Source organism: Mus caroli, chromosome 18 (genome assembly GCF_900094665.2).
Source record: "Mus caroli chromosome 18, CAROLI_EIJ_v1.1, whole genome shotgun sequence".
Taxonomy (NCBI): domain Eukaryota; kingdom Metazoa; phylum Chordata; class Mammalia; order Rodentia; family Muridae; genus Mus; species Mus caroli.
The window spans coordinates 21,630,470-21,649,553 of record NC_034587.1 but is presented as its reverse complement, the minus strand read 5'-3'; the positions used below and the strand labels follow the sequence as shown (position 1 = coordinate 21,649,553).

Sequence of the window (19,084 nt, the reverse complement as noted above, 5' to 3'; positions counted from 1 at the left end):
CCAAAAGAATGGGAATGGGTGTGTAGGGAAGTGGGGGGCGCTATGGGGGACTTTTGGGATAGCATTGGAAATGTAACTGAGGAAAATATGTAATAAAAATATTAAAAATTTAAAAAAAAAAGAATGTCTAACTGACTTACAGTGACAGTTGATATACATGCAAGCAAAACACCCATGCACTTAAAATAATAAAACAATTAAAATAAGTTTTTAAATGGCTGAATTGCACAAATGAATTAGGTAAATGTTATAATGTGTCAATTGTAACTCATTAAAACTGTTAAATAAGAAAACCACTCTGCTAATTTATAAAACAACATTTGTACCTGGGAAAAGGATTAGGGGCAGGAAGTCAGGGACAGCCAGGACAGCCTCAGCACTCTCTGCAAACTCCCCTTAGGTGGCCAGGGACTCTGTCCATTAGCTCTTCCCATCACCAGACAGAGCCACAGACCCCACTGAGTTAGCACTCTGTTGGCTGCCTCTTCATTCCCACCACCTCTGCTGGCTCTGTCTCTGCAGAAACACACTGCTGTCCTCCTGCGAGCATCCAAAGCGGGCAGTGTGAACAGCCCCTGCCACCTACTTGCAACACTGAAGGCTCACCCAATCTCACCTCTCCTTTCACTGACTTTGAGAGAAATATTCCTCGTCTTTGTGTTCCCCAAGTGTCCTAATCTCCCTCAAAGCTGTTTAGACAGGAGCCCCATGGTGATTTGAATACTAAATGTCCTTCTTCTCCTCACGTCTTTAAAACTTGGTTCCTAAGCTGGTGATGCTGTTTGGGAGAGTTGAAGAACCATTAGGAGGTAAATTTTTGCTGGAGGAAGCAAATCAATGGGGTCTGGAGGTTTCATAGCCCTGTCCCTTCATTTACTCTCCACTTCCTGACTATACCTGGGAGATGAGCTGACGCCTTCTGCTCCTACTAAACTGTAGCCCTTTGAACTGTCAGCCAAAACAAACCTTGCCTCTTTTAAGTTGCTTTTGGTCCAGTGTTCGGTCAAACTACATTGGTATCTGGAAAGGCCTGGACTACTGGGCCAGGCACCATCATTCCCATGCTCTCTGTTGCAGGTTTACCCTGTTTGCTTTCTATTCTCCTTCCTTAACATCAAAGGGTCACACTGGATGCCTGGCCACTGCAGCTACCACAGATTCCTCTCACATCAGCTAGCAACCTGTGGGGCTTGGAACACATTCTCGATGCCTTTGCTCGGATCAATTTTTAAGTCTGTGTCTTTAGAAGCACCTAGAACTGGAAGCTGCCAGTCATCTCTCAGGATAACTGCTTTCCCACACTTAGGGCTTTTTTCAAGGTTACAGAAGAAGGTTTTCAGGTCTCTGCAAATCATAGGTGAACATTAAGATAAAATCCCCCACTGGCACCTTCTTCTCTGAGGACTTCCTCAGAATTGAAGATTGCCTGACTGCCCAGAGTGCAGACTTAAACCCCTGTGCATATCTATAGCATAACAGGACTGTCATGAACAGGAGCATCTTGGGGTGGGAGGACTTGGCCTTAGGCTCTGTTCCCCTGAATCCAGAACTTTTAAAGTGTGCAGTGTTAGGTTAGCTGCTTGCCCTTTCTGGACCTCCATTGGCTCACCTGTAAATCAAGATGCTGTGAGGCTTTTCCTGGGAAGACATAGAAACATTGAAGACAGCATCAAGGCCAAAGAAAAGACTCCATCCAAGGCCAGCTTGGTGAACTAATGAGTGTCTTTAGATAACACATGAATGTGGGTCACAGAAAGGTAGGTATACTGTAAGAAGTCCCCGGGACACTTTACAGGCAACTTTACCCAACTACAGAATTGTCCCAAACAGGTCAATTGTTTTTCTCTTGTGTAAACTTTGAGGGAGGGTGACCTTTGGGGAATTTGAGAGTGCTACCGAGTCCCATGAGCTCCTCCATCAGCCTCCCACATGGGAGTGGGCCTTGCCCTGTGAGGGACACATGCACCTGTGAGGGATACCTGCACGGTAGCTGGCCTCTACCTTCTCCTGTTGTCCCAGTGAATTCTGGCTCATCATCCAACATCTGTTCCCCTCCTAACGTACACATTGCCAACCCTCCTGCTTTCCTGCAGATGCCCATGATGTCAGCCACCTTTGCACTCAGCCTTTTTTATACAGTCGTTAAGCACATTTAGTTGGAGATCATTTGATTAAGGTCTTGTCTTTCAGGTCTAGACTGAAGTCTCCCACAAGAAAGGGGCTACGTCTTCTTCTAATGTTATAACACTACAACCCACACATGATAGTGACTCCGTGGGATGTATAGAGTGAATGAATGCTCCTCATGATTCCCTACTGTCTTCACTGTACAGTGTCTTAGCGCCACCAAACACAACACTTTCAAACGTATTTTCCCTTCCTGACACCAACCCATTCTGGAAGTGCTCTGTGTGTCCCTGAGCTGGGACTTTCTACCTCAGACACATGTGTATAATACATGATGACCCAGGGTGCTCGCCTGACCCTCCATGTGGTTTGACCCTGCTCCATGTGTTCCCCATGTTCTCCATGAATCCAACAGGATAAACATAAATTAATGGATTAATCAGAAATCAGTGTACGTAATGTTCCTTACCATAGACATTTTCCATGAGATCCTTAGTGAAGTTTGTGAGCTGGCTCTGGGGGAACAAGGTGGCTCCTGCATGGTCAAGGTAGACAGTTCCTAAACAAAACAAACAAACAAACAAACAAACAAAAATCACAAATAAAGCTGTAGGTCATCCTCCACTAGTCTTCCATTGTTTTATGTAAATCTGACTAGTGTGAGCACACTGGGGTCCATCCTTTTGTTTCTGTTTGTCTGTGTGTGTTTGGTTTTGAGGCAGGATTCCACGTATCCCATGCTAGCCTCGAATTGTCTTTGTAGTCAAGGATGACTTTGAATGTTTGATCCTTCTGTCTTCGCCTACCCAGAGCTGGGACTCCAGGTGTGCAGCACCACACTCACCTTTCAACACAGCAGGGATCCCTGACCCTCTTCCTATGTGTTTCTTAATATAAGCCCAGGGCCCCGAGGAGCCTACTTGATAAGCAGCGCTCTTGCCAACCTGGAAAGACATCCCACACAGGAAGTACCCAGCAGACCTTTGTGACAAATAATGAAACAGCAGTCTCAAGCTCATTGACACCCCATTCTGGAAGCTGTGTGCTTCCCAGAAAGGTGGCTCCCGATCTCTCTTTCGCACACTGTCCTACCGTCCTCAAGTCTAGACTAACCAGTAGGATTTCAGAGAAGTTAAAGGATAAAAGCCTTCCTCGCAGCCTTGCCTCTGAAGACAAAAGACAAACTAAGACAAACTGGAGGTGCTATGATTTGCCTATCAGATTGGCAGAGATCGAAAGAGTAGTGCCTCCCTCTGGGGCAAGGGTGTACGCAGCAGGCCAACAGCACAAGGCTGACAGGAGGGTGAATCAATGCAGTTTCACAGAATAACATCTGGGCAACATCAGTCACACCGTAAATAAAGTCGCTTTGCCCCAACAATTCCTTCTGCAGGTGCAGCTCATAAATACCTAGGATTTTGCAAAATGACTTGTGTGTGAAATATACATTATAAAATCACAAGACTGAAAAGGAATGTCCATTGGCATCTATTTCAGGTAAGCTCAGCTCACATCGGTCTCTTTAAAGTCCTGTTTCTTGTGAGGACTACTTCAAGAATGCTGACCCGAGACAGGAGCAGACGAAAGATGCAGCCAGAGCTCAGCTGGTAAAGGACTCTCCATGTAAGTATGGGAAGCTGACTTTCATCTCCAGAATCCGGGCTTATGATCCCACCAATGGGGAAGCAGAAGCAGGGGGGTCCTTGGGGCTCTCTGGTCTGACATCGTGCTCTAATCCACCATTGCCAGTGTGATGAGAGACCCCCTCAAGGAAACAAGCAAACGGTGCCTAAAGAACCAACAGGCTGACTTATGCTTTTAACAAGTGCTCACCAATACATGTGACCCTGCATGTTCACACACACACACACACACACACACACACAGTGAGCTCCCATGAAGCAAATTCTGGGATACCATTTCAAATTCATAAAATACTAATAGGTCTATTTGGCTTTTTAATTCATTTAATATTTGTGTGTGTGTCATGCAGGGTATATGTTTATTTATTTTAAAATAATTTCATCGTGATATAACCCACATACCACAAAAGTCCATCCTCTGTAAGTGTACAACTTAGTGGCTGCTGTGTGCTTGAGTTACCTAATTCTGGAACATTTTCATTCACCTCCCCTGAAAATCACCATTATTAGTCACATATCTCCACACCCTCAAGTAAGTACAGGGTCTGGAAGTGAGAAACATTACAATTCACCTTAACAGGAAACATATGCACATATGCACACCCAGTGAGCTGCTAGAAACACCCTGATGACAGCCACTGTCCAGGGGTGACAGTGGTACCTGTAGTTGGAACCCAGGGGAGGTTTCTTGGCCATTGTTTTTCTATCTCATTTGTCATCTTTTAAATCTGATGCCATTAAAATATATCACCTAATCTTCCCCAATGTTTTTAAAGTTCTTTCTTGGACAATAATGTTCCAGATGGTCCTATACCCACAAGTATGTGATCAGTACAAATTGAATTCAGATGAGAGAGACAGACAGACAGAGAACAGAATTTGGAGAGTGTGGGAAGGATGAAGTTGAGTTGAGTCTGGGAGAATCTGGGAGCAAAATGGAGAATGAATATAACTAAAATATATTACATAAAATTCTCAAAGAATTAAAATCATAATTTTTTGAAACTAATTCTTTTACTATAGGTTGTGAAATAAATGTTCAGCAAACTGAAAGAAAGGTGTTGTTCATCTGATAGTCAAAGCACTAAGGTGTTTGCGTGAAAGCTGAACCGGCGGCTCACTGGTTAAGAGCATTGGTTTCTCTTCAATCCCCAGCACCCACACAGTGGCATAAAATCCCAGGCCCAGAGGATCTAATGCCCTCTTCTGGACTCCAAAGGCACCAGGCATGCGTGGGACACACGGACACATACACCACATTAAATACCCATATACATAAAATACATTTTTTAAATTTTAATTACAATTTTTAAATGATGTTTGGGTCAAGAGCCAATGCATGTTGAGACCCAGGCTCTGAGGAGCACTGTGCATGTTGCCCAGAACCTTCCAAGGGGCTAAAAAGCTAATCAGAAAGACCTTGCTGTGTTTAGCTTTACCTCAACAGTTAATCTTGCAAAAGAAGGCAACTGAGATAGGTGAAGCAGAGATCTGGCCAACAGTTCAGACCCAAGTCAACAGGCCAAACGGATCTTGCCCCCTGCCAGCCATTCTGGGGCCCTGTTCTGACATCTGCAAGTGGGATGAAACTAGTAGGTATTTGACAGTACCCAGATGGATGCCAATCCAAAAAGCTAGCTATACTAGGTCTTCAAAGAAGAGAATTCAAACAAATTTTATTTTCTTTGACATATTTAACTGTCTCGTTAGCTGTCTGGTTCTAATTAATTAATATTCGGAGACAGAGATGGAAGAGAAATAGAGAAGAGATAGAGGGAAAGGGGAAAAGAGGGAGAGGGAAGGAAAGAGAGGGAAGGAGGGAGGGGTAGACAGCACATGGGGGGGTGTAGGGAGAGATGAGGAGAGATAGCAGGACCTCATCTGGGCCCTGTACCTTTAACTGTCTGTCAGCCCCTGATTCTGGACTGCACAGGCCACAGCAGGATGCTCAGTATATTCCCTTCACTTAGGCCAGGAAACCCCATCCAACTACTTAAGCAAAACATTGCAGCTTCTGCAGCCTACGTGTTTAACTGCTCAGAGCCACTTTTAAGCGGGTACATTTTCGACCCTGCAGAAAATCTCCAGGGAGGGAAATAGAGTGGTGGTTGGGCCTCTTTGACAAGCTTGCTGTGTTGGATAGCTCTCCAGTTTGTTTGTTTCAATAGGGAAAAATAAATATTCCCCAATATTTCAGAGGTAGGAAAAGGTACCTGTTTAATCCACAGAAGTCTACTTCAGGGGTGAGAAGATTTCTCAATGGGTAGAATGCTCACTACCCAAGCTTGAACCAGAGTCCCATCCCTTAGATGGACATTTAAGAAGCTAGGCACACCAGGTGTGGTGGCGCACACCTTTAATCCCAGCACTCGGGAGGCAGAGGCAGGCGGATTTCTGAGTTCGAGGCCAGCCTGGTCTACAGAGTGAGGTCCAGGATAGCCAGGGCTACACAAAGAAACCCTGTCTCAAAAACAAAAACAAAAACAAAAAACAAAAATAAATAAATAAATAGCTAGGCATGATGGTGCACACCTACAAAGCCACAGCTGGGGAGGTGGAGACAGCCTAGACAATCAGCAAGTGCTAGGCCAGGGAGAGGCCCTGTCCCAAGAAATAAGATAGAGAGTGACAGAGGAAGACACTGTTGTCATCATCCTCTTGTCTCTGTACACGTGTACCGTACACGTGTACCTGCACAAGTGTACACACTCAATGTGCACCTGCACAAGTATACACACTCAAAACTGTACTTCAAGCCAGACATGGTGGAGAAAGGGGCAGGTGATATCTGTGAGTTCAAGGCAAGCCTAGTCTACATAGAAAGTTCCAGGCCAAACAGGACTACACAGTGAAAATCAACTAACTCTCTCTCTCTCTCTCTCTCTCTCTCTCTCTCTCTCTCTCTCTCTCTCTTCCTCTCTCTTCCTCTCCAACCCCTCTAGGGGGTATCTATTTCAACCACAATGCATCCAAGGAATTCACTAAATAAATAAAAGACCCATCTGGGTATAGCCTCTTGCCTGTAACCCTACCTCTTGAGAGGCTTGAAATAGGAAGCTCCTCACAAGACTGAGGCTAGCCTGGGCTACATAATGAGTTCTAGGGCTGAGTGTAAAGTGAGATTGTTTTGAAAAGGAAAGAAAGAAAGAAAGAAAGAAAGAAAGAAAGAAAGAAAGGAAGAAAGAAAGAAGGAAAGAAAGAAGAAAGAAAGAAAGAAAGAAAGAGAGAAAGGAAGGAAGGAAGAAAGAAAGAAAGAAAGAAAGAAAGAAAGAAAGAAAGAAAGAAAGAAAGAAAGAAAGAAAGAAAGAAAGANAAGGAAGAAAGAAAGAAAGAAAGAAAGAAAGAAAGAAAGAAAGAAAGAAAGAAAGAAAGAAAGAAAGAAAGAAAGAAAGAAAGAAAGAAAGAGAACCTATATCCCGTCACTGTGGATGTTAAAGGTTTTAAAGGAAGATTGGCTGCTACAAGCTAATGTCAAGTCTGGGTGCTATTCTCTGACAAAAAGGAGTGGGGCCAGGACGGACCTAACAGACCTTTACTTTCAAGGTGGTATAGAGGGTGTGAGAGATCACGATTGGAGAGGATCTGAGATTAGAGGAGGGTGGCACTGAAATCATTATTCACTACACTCTTCAATTTGCTTCAAAAAGAGAGGAGGCCTGCTGCTCTCTGCACCTGTGGATATTCATATCAGACTATTTATGTTTGGCAAGAAATTTCCCTATGAAGGCAGGGTATAAAGGGAGGAGGGGAGCCAACAAAGAAGCTGAAAGGCTGTCTCCAACCAGAGAAGAATGGGGAGAAGTAGGTAGGAAAGCTTTCTCTACAGGGACACAGGGAGGAGGTCACAGCTCCCCAGGCCCACAAAATAAAAATAGTTGTTCTTCCAAATGAGGAAGGACCACAGCGCTGCTGTTCTGCCACACACAACGAGGCAGAAACCACAAGGGACCAAACAAATCCATGGACCGCAATCTTCCTGCTCCTGTGGGTTCTGAAGTTTAATGAAGCGCCCCCTTCTCAGCCAGACGCTTGATCTGCAGCGGTGGGCTGGGCTCTGCTACACCTGCAGTTAATCTTAGCTTAATTTCCAACTCAATAAACAGGTTCTACCTTATGATTCCAAAGGATAGGATCCAGTCTAACAGGCGGGCTCACAGACTGAGCCTGTTCTTAAAGTTCAAATTGCATGCTTCTCTAATTCTTCCAGTTTTCCCAGCAAGCTAGAGCTCAGACAGAGCATTGTTCTGGCCTCAGAAAAGAGAAAAATGAGGCTTGGTGCCAGGAGAGCTTGGGGCACACCTGTAAGCCCAGAGTTGCAGAAGCCTGAGTAAAGAAGATCGAGGTAAGCCTCGCCTGAATATCAAGTTCAAGACCAACCTGGACTACGTGACTACAAGGAACCCTGTTTAAAATGCCAATAGTAATAATAGTAATAAAAATAATGTTTCCAAAAGACTATGGACAGAGAGGACATCCCTATGGAGAAAGGGGCGTGGCCACGTGAGATCTGTCAGCTGATTGATCGCAATCTCTGGATTCTCTGTCTCAGAGTCGCTTTTTCAAACTGCGTGCAGTAGCTTCCTGTGCACTCCTGGCCTGTGTGAGGCATCCGAGAAATACCTCTGCTCAATAAATTGTGTGACCTTGGCTATGGTGGCGTCTTTAGGGTCGGGTATTCTCCCGGCAATAGAGTAGGGTAAAGAGAACCCAAGTTCTATTTGCAGTGTGTGGAAAGGCCTAAAGAGAGGTCAGGCTGGTCTCACACCACGGAGCAGTCTATGTAACAATTATAGCAAGAAGGTCTATGTAACAATTATAGCAAGAAGTCTTGCTACTGCGGATGGGACAGTGGGGAGCCTGCGCGGGAACTGGGACACCGAGCAGACGCTCACAATTCCTCCCAAACTTTCGATTCCTGAGGAGTCCATCCCTGCTTGACCTTTTAGCTAAGATCAAGTGCAAAGTGCGTCCCAAGTGAGACAGCGCGCCCCACACCTAGGTTCCAGCCCTGTGTGTCGCCGCCGTGTTAGTCCCTCACCTGCCAGACGGCCAAATTCCTGGTCCCGCAGCGCGCTCATGCTGCGCAAGCCGTAGCCGTGGGCCAGGCGCGGTGTGCTGGCTTCCAGATGGCGCTGGAAGGCCGGGGGCTCAGGGCCCCGCTCTGCCGCCCCGCAGGCCATGGATCGCGCTTGAAGTCTGCGGGATCCAGACCGTCCAGCCCGGGAAGTGAGCAAGGCAGGCGATTTCGCCAGGGCTGAACCCCGGGTGACTCGGGTCCCCACCCAGGGGCGGCGCCTCGCAGGCCGGCCTTCTCAAAGCTCGCTGACTCACGGAAAGCTTTCAGTTCCGTGCGGCCTTTGCCCACCTGGGACGGGACAGGACCCGGTCGCCCACTCTGCGGTCATCGGTCATCGCCACAGCTCAGCGCTGATCAAGGGACACCTGGGTGCGAGTCCCGAAATATCTAGGTGCTAGTAAGGCAGGTGGCAGGAACAACGTGCCTTTTTCACTGAGAGTAAGTGACTCCGAGTCACTCTGAGTCCTACTGGCCCAGAACCTGGGATCCTCGCCCGCTGCGTTCCAGCCCAGCAAGTCCTCTTGGACTGCTGTGGTCGCCTGCACTCCCTGCGTTTCAAAGGAAACCACTGGGCTGCTTTGTGCAATTCCCAGCGATTGTGCAATTTTGGAGCCCGGACGCTCTGGTGTGACTTCCTGCACCCCGAAGCTCAGAGCACAGGTTCTCAGCACTGCTGAGAGAACCAGGCAAACACAACAGCGCAGAGTAGGGGCCAATATCACCTATATCTGAGACAACGGGGATGGGGAAGTGGCTGGTTGCACAATCCCTGGCGGCATAGGAAGACATGATAAAGTGAACTCAGGTAAAGCGGGGGGGGGGGGGGGGGGGGGTGTGAGAAACCAAATTTGGAGGGCACCACTGCGGAACACTGTCTTCAGGAATTGCACGTACTTGGAAAGAGGCTCACATCCCTACACAGAGGCGGACCCAGACTGAGGCCCGGGAGTTTAGAGCTGGGCGATCAGATGGGAAGCCACCAAGTTTGAAATCTGGGTCAAGGCCAGCCACTCCCCTCTCTGATACCCTGGACAAGGGCCAAAGATACAGTGGGATAGGTGATGATGGTAGGGAAGCCTAGTGGTACGTGTGACTCCTGGCCTAGTGCTACAAAGGTTGGGCAGGAGTGTCCAGAACAGAGAGGTTATGAGGTCCAGATAGTGCAAAAGGGGATTCAGGGACAAGGGGGGCGGGGGGGGGGGTTCCTGAAGACCAGCTCGGGATGACTCAGCTTAGTGGGATTGGAAGACAGAGCAGAAGGGGGCGGGGCTTGCTAGGCTCAGGCACAGAGAAACAATGTGGGCATCTACTCAGGCTGTCTAAGTGGGGATTCCCAATCAGTGCGGGGACGGGGCGGGGAGATAGGCTGGAGACAGAAGGCACATAGGGAGCTTGTCTGGAGCTTGTCGGAGGGTACCAAGGGAGCTTGGGGAGGAGAGAAGAGTGACAGGGCACCGAGGGAGTTGGTATAAAGGGGACACTAGAGGACAGGGCCTCTGGACCTGTGAGGGTTAGCATGACTTAGTTAACTGGTTCACTGTGACCTAGTGAGGACAGTTGTCACTGAGCCAACTCAGATGGAGAAGCAAGGAGGAGGCCTTCCCACTCACTAGCTACCTCCAGACGACCTTTGCCTATTGGTCTTGGATGCCGCTGGAGGTCAAGGCCTACCCTCATGAGGCACATCTCCAGACAGGTTAACATGAGGTTTAACATGAGGTCTGCCAGGGTGCTCCCTATATGAGCTGATTCACTCTAGCTCATGCAAGTAATTCTGTATGTCCACCAAAGTAGCATGTACCTCCCGAAAAGAGAAGCTGCCAGTCTAGGTATTGGGGTAATTAGGAAATCAAAAGGGGTCAGTTGAGCAATGTAGCAGCTTTCTCTCCAAAGCCCAGCTGTTTGCTATAGTGGAATGAACTAGACCCCAATCAGAAGAAAAACAAAACAAAAACAGGAAGCTCCCTCCCCCAGAGGGACTGAAGAGACCTTTCCTGTGGGTAGAAGCTGAAAGGGCAGCTTGGAACCATGAAGAGATTGGGAACAAGGGTCCATTATATTTATATTTATAACGTAATGTTCAAAACAAAACCTAAGTGTACTGGCAGACTATAGCCAGCATGGGCGCACCCAGATTTGCTCCTCCAGGCGCTGTTTTATCCTGGAAGTTGTATTTCCCCTGTATTTATCCAGAAGCCGCCCCTCCTCTCTTCCTTCTGTGCTAGGACATCTCATCTCTCCTTGCCTCTCATCCGGCTCTTTGCATCTTAACTCTGCCACTAAGAAGGGGAAAGGACGTTTTAGTCTTCATAGCAACTGACAGGTAACATTTGAGGATGCTTCCTGCTGGATTATTTGCCCAAGCAAACGCTATGTCCCCTAATTCTGTAAGTGGGTGACAATGCACCCTCCTAGGTTCTGGGGAGGGGCATTCTTAGGCTGAGGCTCAGCAGTAGAGCCCCTTTTGGTGGGAAGCCCTGGATTAGAACCTCAGCACAGCAGGAGGGAGTAGAGGGAACCAAGTAGAGAGAAAGAAAATGGAAACTCTGACTCAGAAACCAAGTGTCTGGGGTGGAGGGTTAATGTCCCAGCCTCTCTTTGTATTGAATATAGCCACAATCCTAAATTTTGGCCAAGGATATTGGGCAGAACTATGTGGGACTTCCAAGAAACACCCTTAGTTAGGAAAGCAGAGATCATGGCACGCAACCACACAGCTGGCAGGTAGAAGAAACAGGGCAAATGAAAAGCCTGGGGATCTGGAGTTGAGAAATTCCCTGCCCATTCTGGGCTGCCTAAAGTAACTTCTTTTGTTTGAGAAATAGTCTACCTTGTATAAAGGAAGACCATTTTGCATTTTCTTTCAGACACAGTTGAAGCGAAAACCAGAGTAATATTCGAATACTTTCCACTCACAGCGAAGAAGGGAAAACTTGCCCACGGTGGGTAGGAGCCAGGGTAAGCCCCGTATATCCACTGATTGCTCAAGCATAGGTTCTGAGGTGCACCTAAGTGGCTGTCAAGAATACACAGAACCCAGCCAAAAGAATTAGCTGGACAGTCACTGGCCACTCGATACAGGGAGCTCTTGAGAGAGCCCACAAAGCCAGGCATCTCAGGAGGATGCCTTCTGCCATGGTTCCAAAACTCTGGGCCTACCTGATTGTGGGGTTCAGAGTTCTCTAGACCTTCCGGGGCATGGCACCCATTCTTTCTCTCCCCTCCCTCCAGCCTCACGGTCATTGTCATGCAGGTTGCTTGCTTGCATTATCAGGGAGTTCCATCAGGGCCATCCACTATTTGTCAGAAGGGGAAGGAGTAACAAAATACATCCTTTGGAATTTGTTCCATCTATGGATTTGCCTGTTCATACTTTTTCACATGTAGAAGACTATATGGTGGGTTTTTTTTTAATATATAAGACCATTTCTCTCTGTCAAAATTCTCTGATGTGCAATGTATAGACAACAACAGATCTATTACCCTCAGGAGCCTTGCGTAGCTGAGAACTCAGATGTGCCCTGAGAGTCATCACATACATGTGTGTAAATGTCTGTGAGCACAAGTAAAGGTATATATGCAAATGTCGCTATGTAAAGGGGTGCCAGTTAACTTTATACAGACAACAAATGCCTAACCCCAACCCCCAAAACATGGCTAATGAAGACTCCTGAGTCTGCTGTGGAAAGACAGCAGCTACAAACTAAACTCACCCCGAACCATGCTGAATAAAAGTGACTTCAATGCCTGGAACAAAGACATCTCTTTGTTTAGTGTAGTGTCCAAATATATTTTATTTAGGGATTTTTTTTTCAAGGCATACCAATTAACACCCAGGAAAGGGGTGTGTCTATGAACATTGTTTAAAACTGTGGTTAAATATAATACCTGCCATCAGGCGCACCAGCTGTAGTATACTTCCGCTTGCTCACTGTACAATCTCCAGAGCCTTTTCACCTGTGACACTGTGCCCAGCAAACAACCCTCGGTTCCCTCCCCCCCCACCCACCCCCCAGGGTCTGCTCACCAGCACTCTGGAGAGCTAGGATAAGAGTCACATAGTATCTGTCTTTGTGGCCAGTCTATTCCACTTCGCATGGTCCCTCAGGTTTTACCCATGTTGCTATGTGGGAGACTGTGTCCTTTTAAAGGCTGGATATTATTCCTGTAATGTAAACCTGTTCATCCAGCTACGAAACACAACATTCCCTCTCTTGGCTGTGGTGAAGGATGCTGTGTGCTTCAGAGAGCTCTTTTAACATTTTAGTACAATGTTTGCTCCATCTATTCTGTCCATTGAAAAGTTAACTCCGCCAATGAAAGGAACCAACTCAAGCCAAGTTAAAGTATATAAAGGCAGATTTGTTGGGAAGCTGCTCTTGGGTGGGTTTACTGGTCCCAAGGAGTGAGACCAGGGAAGTCATCATGGGGAGAGAGACAGAGGGGAGAGGGAAGAGAAAGAAAGCATACACATGCAGGGAGGGAGAAAATGCAGAGAGAAGGAGGGAGGGAGGGAGGGAGGAAATGTGGGAGAAGGAGGGAGGGAGAGAGGGAGGGAGGAGAGGGAGGGAGAGGGAGAGAGACTAAAATGTCTGGGTAACATAGGAGAGAGCTTCTGGGGAGAAGGTAAGTCCAGCCCCTGGCTGCCAAGCTCAGCATAGAGGGCAGGGTATGACAGCCATTCATTCCCTGTAACAGGTAGGGACTGAGGGATGCTGGGAGAACCTGGAGACCAGGTCCTCTTCAGTATGTAAAATATACAACTCAGCATATTTTGTCCCAAACTGAATCCCAACATCCATCAATTGTATTTTTATGTATTTAAAGCTAAGTTTCTTGAGCAGTAATATGCCCCTAAATTTAGGGCTAGCAAGGTGGCTCATCTGGAAAGGCACTTGGCACCAGCCCTGATCACCAAGTCTGAGCCTCAGAATCCAGCTGGTGGAGGGAAAGAACTGACTGTAGAAGACTGTCCCCTAACTCAACTCACATGCTCACACACATGCACACAAAACTAATAAAGAATAATGAAATGTTTTCATTTCCCTAAATAGTAGTCTATATACCAATGACAAAGGTTTAAGTTTTTGATTTTCCAAAGTCATTTTGAAAAGCTAAAAGAATGAATGGCCCCCAAAGTACACATACAGAGCTAGACATGGTGGCTCACCCCTGAAATCTCAGCAGTTGAGAGGCAGAGGAAAACCAAGAGACACACACACGGAGCTGGAGAGATTGCTCTAAGGTAAGAAGCACTTACTGACTGACCTTACACTGAGTTCCATCCCCGGTCGCCATGGCAGCTCACGAAGCCACCCTGTAACTTCAGTTCCTGGGAGGACCTGACACTTCTGGCCTCCTTGCACACCTGCAATCACTTGCACATACCTTCACACAGACATATACACAGAATCAAAAAACAAAACTTAATTTTTAAGGCACATGCAGTGCTGGAGATAGATGACTAAGTGGTTCAGAACTATAAAAGGAACTTCTATTCACCTGAAAAAATTGTCTCAGGCTTGCTGCCTCCGTCTGCTAATCTAGGCCTAGTCCAGGAAGCTTCTGGCCTCTGTAAAATCTAATCTAGGCCTAGAATGTTTTTGGCCTCTGAAACTTGCTGCTGGATAAACTCACTCTTTCTAGTTCTTTCTAGTCTCTGGCTGGTTGGTTCAACTCAGTGGTTCTGGCTCAAACTCATCTCCACTCCGACTGATTCAATCTGGCTTCTTCTGAATTGCTCTGCTTGGCCTCATACTAACTTTGGCAATATGTTCTAATCTTCTACCTCCTTCTCATTCTCTGTTTTGTTCTGTTTTCACCTGTGTCTAACTCGTCCTCTCTCTGCAACCTATCTCTTAATAACTGTCCCAGTAAACTTGCGCTCTCTCTCTCTCTCTCTCTCCCTCAGGTAGCTCCCCTTTTCATTTCTCTTCTCCTGAGGGTTGGGCATATCCTATTCTGTCAAATCTAACTCTGATTTGTCATTTTGTCTGCCACTCAATTAGACATCAAATTTCACTTTCAAATATGGGTGTGTGCTTCCCTCTACAAACTAACCTTGCCTTCATTATTTGGGATTAAAGGTATATACTAAGGCTAAGCCACACCACAATTAGAAACTGGTTTTTCCAGTAAACAACACAATCTCAGGGTTTACAGTGTAATCAAATATACTGCAACAAAGAGCACACTACACCAAAACAAAAACACAAACATTAATATCCAAGACTATACCTTCACCAAACCCTAGTACAGTAGGCCCTGAGAATGCAAAGTAACTGAAGCACAAAATGAGGATATATTCAAAATAGCTTTTATGAACATGTTCAAAAATCTTAAAGAGGGGACAAATAAATCCCTTAATGAACTTCATGAAAACACAAGTGAAACAAAATAATGAACACAATTCACAATATAAAAGTAGAATTGAACAACAACAACAACAAATAGACTCACTAAATAAAACCCAAACTAAAATAAAACTGGAAATAAAAAACCAGAGCCTCACTGCCAGAGTACAAGACACTAAAGAGAGAATCTCAGGCATGGAAGATACGGCAGAAGAAATGGATATCTCAGTCAAAGAAATGTTAAGTCTTAACAAACAGCCCAGGCACCAAAACACCCAGGAAACCTGGGATAGTCTGAAAAGATCAAACTTGTGAATAATAGGAATAGAAAAAGGAGAAGAAATCCAGGCCAAAAGCACAAATATATATGCATATATATACATATATATATATATATCAAACTCATAGAAGAAAATTTCCCAATCTGAAGAAGACGGTGCCTACACGAAGCAAACAGAACACTAAATAAGATCAGAAAAAGCCAGGCAGTGGTGGCGCACACCTTTAATCCCAGCACTTGGGAGGCAGAGGCAGGAGGATTTCTGAGTTCGAGGCCAGCCTGGAACAGTGAGTTCCAGGACAGCCAGAGCTATACAGAGAAACCCTGTCTCGAAAAAACAAAAAACAAAAAACAAAAACAAAACAAAACAAAACAAAAAGATCAGAAGAGAAATTTCCCACAACAAATAATAATCAAATCACTATATGTGTAGAATGAAGAAAGAATATTAAAAACCACAAGTGAAAAGGACTAGGTAACTTATAAAGGCAGACCTGTAAGAATAACACCTGACTTCTCAATGGAGATTCTGAAAGACAGAAGGACATGAACAGATGTTCTATAAACTCTAAGAGAGTACAGATGCTGGCCCAGACTACTATACCATGCAAAAACTTTCTATTCTCACACACCTATGGTCACTCAAAGGAGCTAAAACCATCCAGTGGAAAAAAGACAGCATTTTTAACAGCTGGTTCCACTGGCAGTTAGCATGTAGAAGAATGCAAATTGATCCATTCTTATCTCCTGTACAAAGCTCAAGTTCAAGTGGATCAAGAACCTCCACATAAAACCAGATTCACTGAAACTAATAGAAAAGAAAGTGGAGAAGAGCCTTGAGCACATGGGCACAGGGGAAAATTTCCTGAACAGAACACCAATAGTTTATACTCTAAGATCAAGAATCGACAAATGAGACCTCATAAAATTGCAAAGCTTCTGTAAGGCAAAGGATACTGTCAATAGGACAAAAGGGCAATCAATACATTGGGTAAAGATCTTTACCAGCCCTACATCTGATAGAAGGCTAATATCCAATATATACAAAGAACTCAATAACCAGAGAACCAAATAACCCTATTAAAAATGGGGTACAGAGCTAAAGAAAGAATTCTCAACTGAGGAATACTGAATGGCTAAGAAGCACCTAAAGAAATGTTCAACATCCTTAATCATCAGGGAAATGCAGATCAAAACAACCCTGAGATTCCACATCACACCAGTCAGAATGGCTAAGATCAAAAACTCAGGTGAGAGCAGATGCTGGCAAGGATGTGGAGAAAGAGGAACACACTCCTTCATTGCTGGTGGGATTGCAAGCTTGTACAACCACTCTGGAAATCAGTCTGGTGATTCCTCAGCATATTGGAAATAGTACTACCTGAGGACCCAGCTACACCACTCCTGGGCATATACCCAGAAGATGCTCCAACATATAATAAGGACACATGCTCCACCATGTTCATAGCAGCCCTATTTATAATAGCCAGAAGCTGGAAAGAACCCAGATGTCCTTCAACAGAAGAATGGATACAGAAAATGTGGTACATTTACACAATGGAGTACTACTCAAAGAACTCATGAAGTTCTTTGGCAAATGGATGGAACTAGAAAATATCATCCTGAGTGAGGTAACCCAATCACAAAAGAACACACATGGTATGCACTCACTGATAAGTGGATGTTAGCCCAGAAGTTTAGAATACCCAAGAAACAATACACAGACCACATGAAGCTCAAGAAGAAGGAAGACCACAGTGTGGATACTTCTTAGAAGAGGGATCAAAATACCCATGGGAGGAGATACAGAGACAAAGTTTGGAGCAGAAACTAAAGGAAAGACCATCCAGTGCTGTCCCACCTGGGGATCCATCCCATATACAGTTCCCAAACCCAGACACTATTGTGGATGCCAACAAGTGCTTGCTGACAGGAGCCTGATATAGCTGTCTCCTGAGAGGCTCTGCCAGTGCCTGACAAATACAGAAGTGGATGCTCATAGCCATCCATTGGACTAAGCACAGGATCCCCAATGGAGGAGCTAGAGAAAGGACCCAAGGAGATGAAGGGGTTTGCAGCTCCATAGGAGGAACAACAATATGAACTAACCAGTACCCCCAGAGCTCCCAGGGACTAAACCACCAACCAAAGAGTACACATGGAGGGACTCAAGGCTCTAGCCACATATGTAGTGGAGGATAGCCTTGTGGAACATCAATGAGAGGAAAGGTCCTTGGTCTTGTGATGGCTCTATGCCCCAGTGTAGGGAAATGCCAGGACAGGGAAGCAGGAGTGGGTGGGTTAGTGAGCAGGGGGAGGGGAACGGATAGGGGGGGTTTTGGAGGGGAAATGGGCAAAGAGGATAAAATTTGAAATGTAAATAAAGAAAATATCTAATAAAAATTTTTTTTAAAAAGCCTACTACAATAGGCAGAAAGAAAACCATTCTATGTTAAAAACAAATCAAAGCACTACCAATCTACAAGTCCAGCTCTACAGAATGTGATACAAGGAAAACTTAAGTCTAAAGATGTTGACCTCACCCAAGGAAATATAAGGAATAAACAATCCCAGGACAATGAATCAAAAAGGGACTGTGGGAGCCCACACTATAGTAACAAAAATAACAGTAATCAATAAATACTGCTTATTGATAACTCTCAATCTTGGCAGTCTCAATTCCCCAATAAGAAGACGCAGACAGATTGATTTTTAAAAAACAGGATCTATCTTCCTGCTGCTCCCAAAAAACACACCTTAACATCAAAGATAGACATCACCTCAGGGAAAGATATTTTAGGTAAATGGACCCAAGAAGCAAGCAGATGTAGCCATTTTAATATCTGACAAAACAGACTTCAAAACAAATCTAATCAGAAGAAACAGGAAAGGACACTACTCATCAAAGGAAAAATACACCAAGACTATATTACAATTCTAAACATTTAGGAACCAAACACAAGACTACCCAAGCTTATGAAACACTAATACATCTAAAATCACATACTGGACCTCACATAGTGACAGTGGGTGACTTCGTTACTCCACTCATGTCAATAGACAAGACTTCTAAACAAAAACTAGACAGAGAAATGTTGGAGTTAAATAACATCGTAAATTCAAAGGACCTAGCCTAACAAGTATTTACAAAGTATTTACAAAAGATTTCACTCAAATACAAATGCCTTTGTATCAATAGCTCATGGAACTTTCTCCAAAACTGACCACATACTTGTACACAAAGGAAGTCTTAACAAATACAAGAAAACTGAAATAACACCCTACAGACTACCTGACCACCATGTACGAAAGCTAGATATCAACAAGAGAAACAACAGAGTACACAAACTCATGGCAAGTGAACAACTGAATAAAACAAACAAACAAAACAACACACACACACACACATAAAGGGTCAAAGCAAATTAAAAAGAAAATATTTTCACACAGAATAAAAACTAAAATAAAACATACCCAAACCTATGACACGGTGAAATTACACGGTGAAATTAGTTCTAAAAGGCAAGTTCATAGCACTAAGTGCCAGAGAGAGAGAGAGAGAGAGAGAGAGAGAGAGAGAGAGAGAGAGAGAGAGAGAGAGAGA

At 45.1% G+C, this 19,084-nt stretch overlaps 1 protein-coding gene across 1 annotated transcript in view; it reads right to left on the bottom strand.

Moving 5' to 3' along the window:
• Positions 1–9,385, bottom strand: part of Mocos (molybdenum cofactor sulfurase) — a 48,310-nt gene extending 38,925 nt beyond the window's left edge. Inside the window, exons 1-2 of the mRNA XM_021150722.2 lie at positions 8,809–9,385; positions 2,597–2,686 (exon numbers count right to left, since the gene is read on the bottom strand). Of these exons, the coding sequence (XP_021006381.1) occupies positions 2,597–2,686; positions 8,809–8,950 (232 nt within the window). The 5' untranslated portion in view covers positions 8,951–9,385. The remainder of the gene's footprint in view (positions 1–2,596; positions 2,687–8,808) is intronic.
• Between the last annotated feature and the right edge of the window lie 9,699 nt (positions 9,386–19,084).